Below are 13506 nucleotides of genomic sequence, written 5' to 3'. Positions count from 1 at the left end.
TAGATATAGATATAGATATAGATATAGATATAGATATAGATATAGATATAGATATAGATATAGATATAGATATAGATATAGATATAGATATAGATATAGATATAGATATAGATATAGATATAGATATAGATATAGATATAGATATAGATATAGATATAGATATGATATAGATATAGATATATATAGAATAGATATAGATATAGATATAGATATAGATATAGATATAGATATAGATATAGATATAGATATAGATATAGATATAGATATAGATATAGATATAGATATAGATATAGATATAGATATAGATATAGATATAGATATAGATATAGATATAGATATAGATATAGATATAGATATAGATATAGATATAGATATAGATATAGATATAGATATAGATATAGATATAGATATAGATATAGATATAGATATAGATATAGATATAGATATAGATATAGATATAGATATAGATATAGATATAGATATAGATATAGATATAGATATAGATATAGATATAGATATAGATATAGATATAGATATAGATATAGATATAGATATAGATATAGATATAGATATAGATATAGATATAGATATAGATATAGATATAGATATAGATATAGATATAGATATAGATATAGATATAGATATAGATATAGATATAGATATAGATATAGATATAGATATAGATATAGATATAGATATAGATATAGATATAGATATAGATATACTATTACTCAACTGGGCATAATTTAAGCCCAGCTATCGTTTGCAGACCGTTATTTACTCCGATTAAACTCTGATATTTGTGACCGTGGCGTCCACTTAACTAATTAAGGATGACATCGATTTGCTGGGGCTCATTTATTTCGACTTAGGCGCAATTAGGCACGCCTACGAAGTTCGAGACGACAACTGTTTCTGTTCACAGGAGCATGCTAATTGAGAGATTTCTGAGCAGGCTAATCAAGTGGGCGTGGCATTGCTAGAAACCGCCAATTATCAATTCGTCGCTGATGCTATAAAAGCGGCGTAGCATAGGGAGGATTCAACAAAGTACCTTACGGAAATGGGCTGGAAATTAAGGACGCGGACGGTGCCCACGAGGGCAATAAAAACTAGGAAAACTATACCATTGGATAGTTTTTTCCGCTATGTGGACGTCTTTTACTTGTCCATCGGCATGGTGCCCTACGATCTCAACTCAAAGGACTCAAGTGTCAATCGCAATTGGCGTAGGATAATATTGCGCTCTTACTTCGTTTTCCAGATGATGAATCTTAATCTGGTGCTCCTCTCGGAGTTGATCTACGTGTTTCTCGCTTTTGCCAGTGGCCAAAATTTCCTTGAAGCCACCATGAATCTATCCTTCATTGGATTTGTTGTAGTCGGTGACATAAAGATTCAGCATATCTGGGGCAAGCGCGAGCGTCTCACACAGGTTGTCCGGCGTCTGCAAGAATTGCATCCGGTGAGCGCGGAAGAGCAAGCGATATACAAGATAGATGAGTACCTGAGCGGCTACAAATGCGTAAGCATCTTCTATTTTGGCATGCATCTGGTGCTTATATGGACCTACAATCTATATTGGGCTGTCTACTATTTGATCTGGGATTTCTGGCTGGGCATACGTCGCTTTGAGCGCATGTTGCCCTACTACTGCTGGACGCCGTGGGACTGGAAGAACAATTGGAGCTACTATGTTATGTACATCTCACAGAACCTGGGAGGCCAAGCATGCCTGTCCGGCCAGCTAGCGGCGGACATGTTTATGTGCGCACTGGTCACGCTGCTAATTATGCACTTCAGACGCCTGGGCTCACAGATCGAGCGGCATGTGGCAGGTGTTTTACCTGCCAAGCAGGATCTGGCTTTCCTGCAGGCCAGCATCGTTTACCATCAGCATCTGCTCTTTCTGTGCCAGGATATAAACGAGATCTTTGGCGTTTCGCTATTTTGCAACTTTGCCAGCTCCTCGTTTATCATATGCTTTGTGATCTTTCAGATGACCATCGGCGGCAACATAGATAGTCTGGTTATGCTGGTGCTCTTTCTCTTCTGTGCCATGGTTCAGGTATTTATGATCGGCAGCTATGCGCAGCGCTTGATCAATGCGGTGAGTAATCGCAATGGCTTCTAGCTGGATCTAAGCTATTTTTCCGCAGAGCGAGCAAATTGGCGAAGCGGTTTATAAGCATGACTGGTTCCTGGCAGATCTGCGCTATCGCAAGCTAATGCTGGTGATCATCCAGCGTGCCCAACGTCCCAGTTACCTAAAGGCTACCAATTTACTCAAAGTGTCGCTGGTTACCGTGACAGATGTGAGTTAATCCTATACGATTCTTATGCAGGCAATGTTTTTCAGAATATCCTTTGCAGCTGCTGCAACTGTCCTACAAGTTTTTTGCCCTGCTGCGCACCATGTATGTCCAGTAGGGAGAATGTGTGTGAGATGGTGTGCGTGACATAACTGTAAGGTTTTTGTCATTGTCAGCGAGTGTGTGTAGCGGGCAGCATATGCAAGTGACAAAATGCACGGCGAGGCGGATACGGAAACGGCCAAATCATGCCAGGACAATCATTTACGCCAACTCCACAACAGTTGCGGCTTCTAATTAAATTAACCAACCATCGCGCACAAGGCACAACGCAGAAGGTATCGATTAAAAAAAAAGAGTGAAAAAAATGAAACCGAAAACTGCGTCCATTGGCCATAATGAGTAGTGAAAATCCGACGCTGATTCCGCTGTGGCCTGTATAAAGCAGCCCTGCTGCACAGTGGGGAGAAAACGAATACTTTGTGATTGAAAATTAAATGAATGAACCTATAAATCACTGATCAAAATATTTGTCTAAGTGTGGAGTAAATAGGTACTAAGCTGTTGCACCAAGACATTGCCTTTCCAGCTTTCAGTCTAGTAACTGATTTAAATATTCGTATAATTATGTAGTAAATAGATAAACTATGAGTCAGGTATACATAAGTTTATGTGCGACCAAATTGTGCCTGGTGACTCTTCGGTAGATATAGACTTTTGCAAAAAGAACTCTGAACACATTATCTGGTTATATTTGCGATTAAATATCAAAAGCATGAAGTCTCTAGCTTCAAGAGGTTTGAGAATACAGACTTGGACATTGCACACACGTTGACACTAGTTCTTAAAATAAACATTCCCAAAAAAAAATGGATCCTCTTTCTGGGAAAAGCAGTTGTATTTTGTCTCTATTTCTAAAAGAACTGTTAATAGCAGAGTCCGTAGAGATGTGCGCTTGTCAATTTCATCCAGCACGAGACAAAAACAAACAATTTTAATATTAATTTGTAAATATTTTTTGATGTGGATAAAATAATTTACAGAGTGTTCAGTATATAACCTTTAAGTTAACTCATGTCACATTTTCTTGTCCACTGTACAGTGGCAGATGAAAGCGATGAAACAGCGTACAGCTGGCATTAGACGTGGCTAAGTAACCACAAAGGCTATGATTAATTATCGCCATTTTGTTTGCACAAAACGCGCGTGAAATGCAAGACAAATCCTTCACGTTGGTCTTAAATTAGCAACGTGGTGCTGAACTCTTGGTCAACGCATCAACTATATAGTCCTTTTATTAAGAATGTGCCGCCATTTTAATTAAAGTTGTCGGAGAGGCAGAAACGATTGACATTTAGGCGCGGCGCCTGAACTTATGCAACACTTAAAATTAATTGCAAAATTGGCTGGCAAATTGCATTTTTATGACTGTTAAATTGAAAAGCTGACATAACACTCACATTGAGAAGTCTAACTGAGTTGGAAAGAGAGCGCAAAAGCAAAAGTATAGCCTCTGAACGTGGCTAATTACATTTCTACGGCTGTCTGACTTGAGCCTGGGCGGGTGTGGCTAAAGCCCAGTCAAATGGATGGCAAAATTGAAGAATTTTTTCAATTAAAATTAGCAAAAAGGCGGCAGCAAAAAGAATGCGGAACGCTCGCACATCCAAATGGCAATCACAGCCCTCAACGGACAACTCGAAAAGTGGGCGTGGCTGGCTGTTAGGCCGACCTAATCTAATTAGAAATACGCGCGTCACGAACTTGACTTGAACGACTCCCCAATGTGCAACATGGCGTATGGCCAAATAGTTTCGACTAATTTCATTTGTATTTGCAGCTTTCATTTGCAAAGTTGTAAAAAGTTCTGCCGACACCCAACCCCAACCACAATAAAAGTCGCGCCATCACTCGGCTGTCCGATAGGGGCCAAACCACAGACGTATTTCCATTCGATGCCAAACCGCAGGTGTGTCTTTTAGTTGGACTTTCGTCTTAAGCCCTTAACAGGATATTGTGGCGCGTTGCAAGTAGGTTGGAGCGGCTTTTAAAGTTACAAAATATACACACGGCTTGAAAGGTATTCGAATAATACAATTGTAATTTTTTGTTTATCTAAATAAATATATATATAGCTACAATAACCACACCTGCCTAGTTTTTATCTTAAAAATATACTTTTTGAGTTTTAAGATATTATCCGATGTATGGTATATGTTGAAAGACTCAAGAAAGAGTCCAGTAAACGTATATTGCCTTGTTTGTCTATCCACTTGTCTATTTCTATCAGACTACTATAACTATGTAATAATTACTAGTTATAGTAAAGATTTGTTTTTACTGTAAGCAATATATAAAAGAATTTCGGGTTAAGCCGGATATAGAATGTAGATGCTTAGTGAAAAACCTTTTTTTTAACTTACATAATCTTCAAAAATGTTGATAAATATGTTACCGGATCAGACCCGCTTGTAATGTAGTTTCTACGTTTTTAACATATTCATTCACTTGGCGAAGAACTATCTTTATGGCACGCATTATATACGTCAGACTATCGTTTCATGTTAATTTGAAATCAATTATTGCAATAAATGATAAGAGGGTAATAAAATATTTAACTAAAGTATTTAACCAGTTGCCAGAATGACTGGCCCACTCAGACAGTTCATCGGCTACCGTCTGCCTATAAAGATTTTATTATACATATTCTTTATACTTTATCAATCTTCTATTGTCAACGGAGTACCATATAAGAAATCTATCATAGATCAATCTGTCCAAAATACCTATTAATATTAGAAAAAAAAAAGTGTAAAAATATATATACACGTCGGAGAGGAAGTACTGTAGCATCTCGATAGGCATGAGCCCTTAAGGTGTGACCATGGGATGTGCTGGTAGATACTGGTTCTGGTAGAATGGGGACTCAGTTTGCGAACTGAGGCTGTGTGTGGCTTCGTATGCGTTGCTAGATCTGGTCTCTCTCTTGTGGCTGTCCTGTGTTTCATGTGTCTATTTAAGGGACAATAATGAGCAACAAAGGCAACGAAGACTCGCTGCATCCTCCAGGACTGAGTACGGAACACCAGAATCCGAACGACCAAGCGACCAATAATGACGACCCGCAGGGAGATGACCTTAATTCTCCGACATACATTTCTACCTACGCATTCAAAATACGCTTTTATGTCGTTACGAGTTATTCCAACGTTTTCACGTGCAATTCTTTTCTCATTTTTCGTGTCACGTTTAACTAAGAGGCGCCCATCTCTGATAGGGAGAAAGAACGTGAAAGCCAATCCACATTTAATTCCACGAAACACAGTGAAGTAACAATGGCAAAGAAAAAAAACAAACTTCAATGATCTTTATGTATAGAGACATATTGGGCGAATAAATTAGTTCGGAATACAAAGTTTAAATATGTATGGGCAAAGTTTTGCTGCCCCAAATCAGTAAGCAGTGCAATTCTGTGCTTCCAAGGATATATTGACTTATAAAAATGTCAATATCGAGGCAACTGGCAATGGGACGCATTGTGCGCCAAGAAAATTGCGATTGCAACCAGAGTTTTTTTTATTTCTCGCATCGTGTCGCTCGTTGAGAAATTGTATTTCATTTCATCAAATGAAGAGAAATCGTACATTTTTATAAGGTCAGCTCAGTGAACGTCTGTGGATTGCTGGCAGCCTAGTGGGCCAATGCATTGTCGAGTCGAGTCGTCTCGAGTTGAGTCCTTGGCGCCGCACTAGCTGCACATCACTTTGTCACACACTTATTGAATTCGACATTCGAGTATGTACAGTATACATAACCATTTACGACATATATACATACATATATACTGGTGTGTGGGGGTTTTTTCCCGAAATGGGAAAAGGGAACGGATTACAACCAATGCCAATTTTGAAGCATTTTTCATATGACTTAAGCTTGACGCTTGACCCGCCACAGGGACAACTTCCGGGTGGAGTAACCCCCAGTCCCTCTTCGCAATGACTGCATTTGTCAATTCTCACTTAGTTCATTTGAGTAAACACATTTGCTGCATTTCATATTTCCAGTCACGTTCTTAGCATAAATAACACACACACACACACACACACAGACGAGGTAGATGACTGCATACATAACATATTGTTGTGCATATTTCATAGACTTGAATAAGTCAGCTTAAATTGTAAAGTCGTATTACAGTGCACTAAAAGTTTTGTCTAAGCATAAAAGCTGCTTACTTATTTATAATTATAGACAATACGAAATCGATTCCTGTTTTTCATCTTTACCTACATTTTTTTGTGAAAGTTAGAAATCAACGTAACAATCAAACATGGTATTTAGCAGTTTTTTATTTGCTGAAAATAAAATGTTTAATTTGGCAGCCCGACTAGCTAAAATAAAATGTATTGCTTTCTTAACAAACCATTTGGATTTTATTACAGAGTACATTTATTGGAGGTCACTTATTTATTATCCTTATGCCATAATTTTTTAATTTTGAAAATAATTATAGGGTACCAAACACCTACAGTTTAAAAACTTGACAGCACGTGCTCATTTTTTTTAAATTCACCAGCCGCACTGTACATCTATGCATGTACTTTTGTTGAAAAGGACTTTACTTAATACTCAAACAACTAAAAACAAATTAAACAAAATCATAGAAAACTTTCAATTTAAATACATTTAAATTCAAAGATATAATACTGTATTTTATTTTTATATTTTAAATGTCAGTTTTTTTTCTTTATTTACAATAAATCTTATTTTGTTCTTATATTATTTATTCAAGTTTACTTCCCTTGCTCACATTATTGAGGTAGGCAGTATATGTTAGAACTGTCATTTGATAAATTGTATAAATATTTATGAATAGGTCCTTTCTCTGCGATTCTCATAAATTTATGTAACAGGTGGCAACTCCTACTCTCCCTTTACTTAAGTCTCTTGCACACTCTGTCTTCCTTTATCTCTCTATTTCTATGTCTTTCTTTTTGTCTCTCCACTTCTCCGTCTCCGTCTTCCTCTTTGTCTCTCTTTGTCATTTCATTCCTAATTGTACATATCTATATACATGTAAGTATATTAAAAAAAAACAAAATTATATATTAAAGCAATTCAGATCTGGGCAGCTTCAAGTTCGGTTCGATTTGCTATATATATAATATATATAATATATATATATATATATAATATAATATATAATATAATATAATTTACTAGGGCGTATTGACCGGCCTTCTACCCATCTTGATCTCGACTTCTTTTTAAAAATATGTTTTAAGTGCCATGTGTTGGAATCAACGGCTTCCGTCCATGTTAGTCTTGTGGTAAGAATCTTGAAGATAACGATTTTTTTGATTGATATGTCTTATGTCTTAACGTACTTAACCTCTTCATCACATAAGGTAACTACAGTGAAAACTGCAACTTCGTAGCTCTTACGATTTGGGCTGTGCGTTCACCAATCAGTCAGTTAGTCAGACAATCAAGAAAAACAGTTTTATATATACGGATAAATAGAAAAAAAGCAGACACTTATTTAAGTGTCCAAGGGTAAACTTATCTGTAAATGTTTCGAACATTTTCAGGTACTTAAAATTGTTTGCTGGAACTTTTGGAGCATTTTCACTGAGATATACAATTGTTCAATCAAAATTTTAAAAAAGATTTGTTTTTATCGCTTTGCTCGGCCTGCGGGGCAAGCAAACAAAAGAAATTAAATTTGAACTTTACTGAAATCTATTTTATTTACAGAAACTTCGCACGCTTTTTGTCGTGGTTTCTCTACAATGTTGTTGTTTATTTAGTCAGATAAATACCCAAAATATTTTCATCAAATACATGGTGTATGCCACAATCTTCGGCCAGAAAATAAAAACTAAACAAATGAAGGCCTGTCCGCAAGAAATTTATAATAACCGCGAAATAAACAAAATCCGCGAACGCTACCGCAGGAATTTAAATTAAACGAAAATTGAGCTAAAAGCATTTCGCAGCGTAAAGCCGAAATTAAATTTTGTACAGCATAAACTAAAATTTAACGCAGCGTATTTTAGCAAATCGTTTTTAATATTAGCATAGCATTTGCTATAAGTACAATTTTTTCTTAATAATATTGTATATTATAAAAGTAATATTTCAATAATTGTCTCCGCACAGATTTATGAACGGTATTTAATTAGGAATAGGAAAAGAGAAAACCTTTGCCGCATCTTGTTTGATGTGGGATCGTAATTATGAGAAATCGTTAGATTGTTATTATTAATTTAACAACAAAAACAATGCCAAGCACCCTAACCTGTTGTCAATCTCAGTTTCCATTCACATATTGATTTTACCATCATCTAATTTTTTACCAAGTAATTTCACCTAGTGTCAAACACAGTATTCCTTCACATATTGATATTAAACAATGCTTAAATGTTTTCACTGTTTAAATACTTAAATTAAAAAGATCTTCGAATCTTTCCTCAAATGTAAGCAATTTGGATAACTGACCAGAAAGAACATGTTGACTCACATTTAAAATCTGTAGATACTTCATTAGTTCCAGTTATTTCTAGGCTTTCATTTGCACAAAATATATTGTAGTTGTGGTCTATTTCGGATTGGTACATTTTGGCACGGCTGCTGTAAAACGGTAAAATTAGAAATCCAAACAATAAACATGAAACAATAACATTACAAAATTGTTCCTAGAAACACACACACGCATACGTACACACACGCTCATACACACACACACATGCCTTAAATGCTTCAGCAACAACAACAATTTCTGAGAGAATAACAATGCGAGCATGTAGTTCGACATTGCTGAAATGCAATCGCAAAACGCTGCTCACAGGCTTCGCCAACAAGCACAAATACACATGAGCCACAGCTCAAACATACGCACACAGTCACGCAGACACACACAGACACAGAACAAAACATAAATAAACGTAGCCATCAATAGTTGTTGTACAATTTTCAACTGTTTTGCATCGAAGCGTACGGCACATTTATTTTGCAATTTATCCAAGGGATTCTGTCCGGCTTTCAAATTGCCCATACGCACCGTACGCCCGGCTACTCTAGACGGACACATTGCTATTTACAAATACTTTACGGTGCTCAAAAATCGAGTGCACACAATCATAAACAATCAAATAAATAATAATACTCGTTGCATCAAGCCCTCTAACACAATACATACATACGAATGTGAATAAGAACAAATCAACAGCCATACGTCAATAAGGAAAAAGGGTTAAGGGTGAAAATGTACATGTACTACTGTTATATATTTTGCATCTTAAGTATTACAATTTATTTATGTGTGCAAATGTAAATACATGTATATGTACGTATGTATATATATATGTTTGTAAATATGTGTATTTATATACATTAGTGTGTATGTATGTTCTTTTAAACCCACGCTGGATAGATTTTGCCCTACTCTGCGATTCTCATGAATTCAAGTAGGATGCCTTCCTGCTTTGATTAAGTATCGTATATTAACAAGTTGTATTGCCAACCTAATAAGCTGCATCTATGGGCACGCCCTCTTGATCTCAGACACTAAAAAATATCTGATTGATTTCCAAGCTAATTTAATAATAATTCAGCGCTTAAATATACACATATATATAAAAAAAACTAGCTGATTTGCACAGTGCAGGTGAAGTTTCTAAAAATGATGAAATACTTATGAACTAAGTTCTTAAATTAGTTTTAAAAATAAGCTTAAAGTTAATCGAATCACCGATCAGGCTTGGGATGTGCGAAAATTGTGAAAGATGTCTTAATTTAATTTTCATAAGGATCCTTGAAATTGAATATGAACCACCAATTATTTGACCCCCATTTTCAGCAAGGAGGGATATATTTTTCGAAAAATGTGAAACTCCTCTCAAATGAAGCTCAAATGGTGCAATTGGTTGGAATTTCCCAAGACCCCATGACTGCAGTAAAAATGTATGTAAATGAACAGCATTTATCACAGACTTATCTGGTCAATGAGGACCGACAGTTTTAAAGAGATATACAAAACTGGATTTTTTCAATATAAACAAAAGTTGTAATGGTCGGAACCGAATTGTTTTTTAACTTTATCTTATAGTTTATGAGCGACATGTTATTTAGAAGGCTTTGAAAATGTTATATGTTTTATATACATATATATATATTTTTATTATACGACTTATAAAAAAAACATTAAAGTATTCCAAATTAAGTGTTGTAATAAAATTGCTTACAAAATGAACGTACAAGAATCAATTAGCAGATTAGACAGCGACGAAGCATTGAATATATTAAATGAAGACGCAGCTAGGCTACCTCCTGAGGTGGCACCACAGCTAAAGCTATCCCTCAGTGAGAATATCCGGCGTGAGGTGGCCGCCCTATTGACGGCACCCAACTTTATGCGCGAAATGGCCCAAGAGTTAATGCTACTGAGTGCGCCCGAAAAACCAAGCTCAGAAACCGAATACGTAAAGCTCGACGATCTCAAGGAGATTGTCGGCAAGCTCATAGCCCGCAATGTAGTTGGCCAGAGTTTGGCGACGCTGGAGGACAACAATAAACAGTTCGGTACGATGATACGCCAAGTGGAGGAGCAGTTGCTGCAGCTCAATAAGCGTGTGGACCAGCTGGCACGTGATTTGCAGGAGATAACGTTATGCGAGGAATCTGAACAACCCAACAAATGTGTGAAATGCGACGAATCAAAAGAAACTCACAAAAATGTGAAACTGTCCGAGGAGTCGCCAATGCGATTAACCGGCGGTGCTATAACACCGTTGCCCTACTTCTGTGACGAAGAACCAGACACGGTTGATAACACCCACCTGGATGACATGTTTGCCAAACCAGACAAGTTGCGCATCTATAATGATCTCATCTGCAGATACAACAAACAGTTAAATAAAGTTTCATCCAGCGAGACGTCCGCGCATTCCAGCAGTGTTTCGAAAAGTACCGCACTTGTGACACCACTCACCAAATCAAAAGCTGACCAAATGTGGGATTCACCTTCGCCATTCGAGTCCAGGATAGACTGTGCGCAACTCCGGAACGATGCCGAGCGACATGCAGCGGAGCGACGCCAGTTTGAAACCAATATGCTGATGTACCGCAAGTCACAGTTCAGTCTTCGGCTGAACAGTCGCATTGATAAGTTTTCCTTCACGCTGTGGAATCGAGTCCATGCAGCCATGGACTGCAAACAGCCTCAGAAATTTGAGTAACATACAACGCCAGCATTGTAGGATTAGTCCAGCTAGAGATAGTTCCAATTGACGCATCCATTTAAATATAGCTTATCCACTCAAATAAATGATACATTAAGAAAACAAATTGTAGACAGACATGTTTGATGAATAGTTTTATTAACCCTTGGAGTAATGATGTGTTAGGAAACATGCATGGTGAGTAAGAGGAAAGAGAAAGTGTGGTGTTGATTTCAATCAAGTAACAAGTTTTGACGATTGTTTTCAAACTGTTTTAAAACTGGGATCAGGAAAAAATCTGTATGGAGTGCAAATGAAAACGGTTTTCAAAAGGATATCATGAAATGATGAACACATCGACACATCTTACAACATTGTTTTAGTAAAAGCATCACATTTAATGGAAAAGGGACTTGTAGGGAGTCATTTGCTTAACCTCTCGTCATGCCAGCTCACTCACATTTGTATCTAGCTTTAAGTGTCGCTGTTCAGCTAGTAACTGCTCCAAGGCTAGTAGCATTGCGTCCAGGAAATCCGATAGGGTTATCTTTTGGTTAAGCTCAAACAGATCTCGGCTCGTGTGATGAGCGTGAGCTAACAGCGGCAACTTGCGCAGGGTGCGCCCGCTTAGACCAACACTGCGTTCGGCCAGATTAGTCAGCAGATCCTCAGAGTCCTCTTGATTGCCTTCCAAGTCCTCTGTTCTCACAATGCCCCTCGCCATCAATTCGGCCAGCATTGACTTGTAAATGGAGCCTATGGCTGCTATAGCCGGCAAGCCAATAAACTGACGTATATCTGCGCGATCCAAAAAGGCCAAGTCAATGCACTGCGCCAAGTTTGAAGTTGCCAAAATGAGCACATTTGGACAGGCCTTTATATCATCCAGCTGGGTAAGCACCGCATTAACCACTCGCATGGCATCTCGCGGCTCATTGCTGCTCATAGCACTTCGTTGATACGCCAGGGATTCCACCTCGTCAATAAGCACGCAAACCAAATTGTTTTTGTCCGCCACGAGCTCACCGATTTTGCCAAAGAGACGCGCGACCAATTTGCCACTCTCCGAGAACCACTTTGAAAACAGACTGTGGCTGTTGATCTCCACAAGATGCGTGTAGGCGAAGCTGCTTTGTGTCCTAATGGCGAGCTTTTGAGCGAGCGCCTTGCACAGACTCGTCTTGCCAGTGCCAGGTGGACCATGCAGTAGCAACAAGCGGTTGCAGGCAATCACATTAGTGTCTACACAATGCTGCGAGAAACTCAAAGCGGACAATGCGAATTTAAGCAGCTGCAAAATTCTGATATAACTACATGCATATACTGTATATACATTTGGTAAAACATACCTTTTCCTTCAGTCCTTCCTCGTAAATCAAATTATCCCAGAGGCCAACAAACTCATTGGCAGGCAGCAGGACATGATTAGCAGCTATCACACTGTCTAGGCTATCGGAATTGCCATCGCCTTCACCGTCAAATAGCCCACCGGCTGATCGCAGCCCAGGACGATGCGTCGTGTAGAAATGATAGCAAAATTTCAACATATTATGATCCGGCTTTACGGTTCCATTTTCGCCGTTGTCTTTCTCCAGCAGAATACTCTCAACAGATGGAAGTTTTGTGTCCGGAGCGAATGCAACATTCCAGCGCAACGTTTTTAATGATTTTAAATATGCGTCCAGTTGTGGCTCGATTGCCGCTCGAAGCGTCTGCATGCGCCTGTGAGAAAAAATAATTTCAGCAATTTTATATTATTGCAAAACTTTTAACTCACTGCTCGCTGCGCTGCATACGCACTTCCACATGCACCGTATTGTTATTGCTTAAAAAACTCATTTGTGTTAAGAAACGCGCGAATTGAATGAAAATTTTAAAGAATGCCAAAGATAATGTGACCGCACATTTTGTTGGCAAAATATTTGGCAGACGATAACAATCGATACCTAGCTAAAACGCCGGTTCATAAACTT

General features: G+C 37.9%; 2 protein-coding genes across 2 annotated transcripts; one reads left to right on the top strand and one right to left on the bottom strand.

The window, feature by feature from the left end:
* The first annotated feature begins 1063 nt into the window (after positions 1 to 1063).
* On the top strand, positions 1064 to 2430 carry LOC115766038 (putative odorant receptor 85d). The gene is made up of 3 exons (XM_030709808.1): positions 1064 to 2110; positions 2160 to 2315; positions 2374 to 2430. The coding sequence occupies exons 1-3, from the start codon at positions 1064 to 1066 to the stop codon at positions 2428 to 2430; spliced, it is 1260 nt and encodes a 419-aa protein (XP_030565668.1).
* Positions 2431 to 11696: 9266 nt separating this feature from the next.
* Positions 11697 to 13444, bottom strand: LOC115766220 (pachytene checkpoint protein 2 homolog). Its single transcript, XM_030710074.1, has 3 exons — positions 13311 to 13444; positions 12883 to 13255; positions 11697 to 12824 (listed from the first exon to the last, which is right to left on the bottom strand). The coding sequence occupies exons 1-3, from the start codon at positions 13370 to 13372 to the stop codon at positions 11976 to 11978; spliced, it is 1284 nt and encodes a 427-aa protein (XP_030565934.1). The 5' UTR covers positions 13373 to 13444; the 3' UTR covers positions 11697 to 11975.
* Between the last annotated feature and the right edge of the window lie 62 nt (positions 13445 to 13506).

This window comes from Drosophila novamexicana, unplaced genomic scaffold (assembly GCF_003285875.2).
Source record: "Drosophila novamexicana strain 15010-1031.04,08,12 unplaced genomic scaffold, DnovRS2.1 tig00001062-arrow-arrow-pilon, whole genome shotgun sequence".
NCBI lineage: Eukaryota > Metazoa > Arthropoda > Insecta > Diptera > Drosophilidae > Drosophila > Drosophila novamexicana.
The sequence above is the reverse complement of the archived record's forward strand: the minus strand, read 5'-3'. Positions and strand labels throughout refer to the sequence as shown.

Bases quoted from the DNA above. Each gene is read 5' to 3' on its own strand.
- LOC115766038 (XM_030709808.1), top strand. From the start codon at position 1,064: ATGGGCTGGAAATTAAGGACGCGGACGGTGCCCACGAGGGCAATAAAA. The intron at 2,111-2,159 runs GTGAGTAATCGC...ATTTTTCCGCAG, and splicing joins CGCAGCGCTTGATCAATGCG to AGCGAGCAAATTGGCGAAGC. The intron at 2,316-2,373 runs GTGAGTTAATCC...TATCCTTTGCAG, and splicing joins CGCTGGTTACCGTGACAGAT to CTGCTGCAACTGTCCTACAA.
- LOC115766220 (XM_030710074.1), bottom strand. From the start codon at position 13,372: ATGAGTTTTTTAAGCAATAACAATACGGTGCATGTGGAAGTGCGTATG. The intron at 13,256-13,310 runs GTGAGTTAAAAG...TTTTTCTCACAG, and splicing joins CGTATGCAGCGCAGCGAGCA to GCGCATGCAGACGCTTCGAG. The intron at 12,825-12,882 runs GTATGTTTTACC...AGAATTTTGCAG, and splicing joins AGGAAGGACTGAAGGAAAAG to CTGCTTAAATTCGCATTGTC.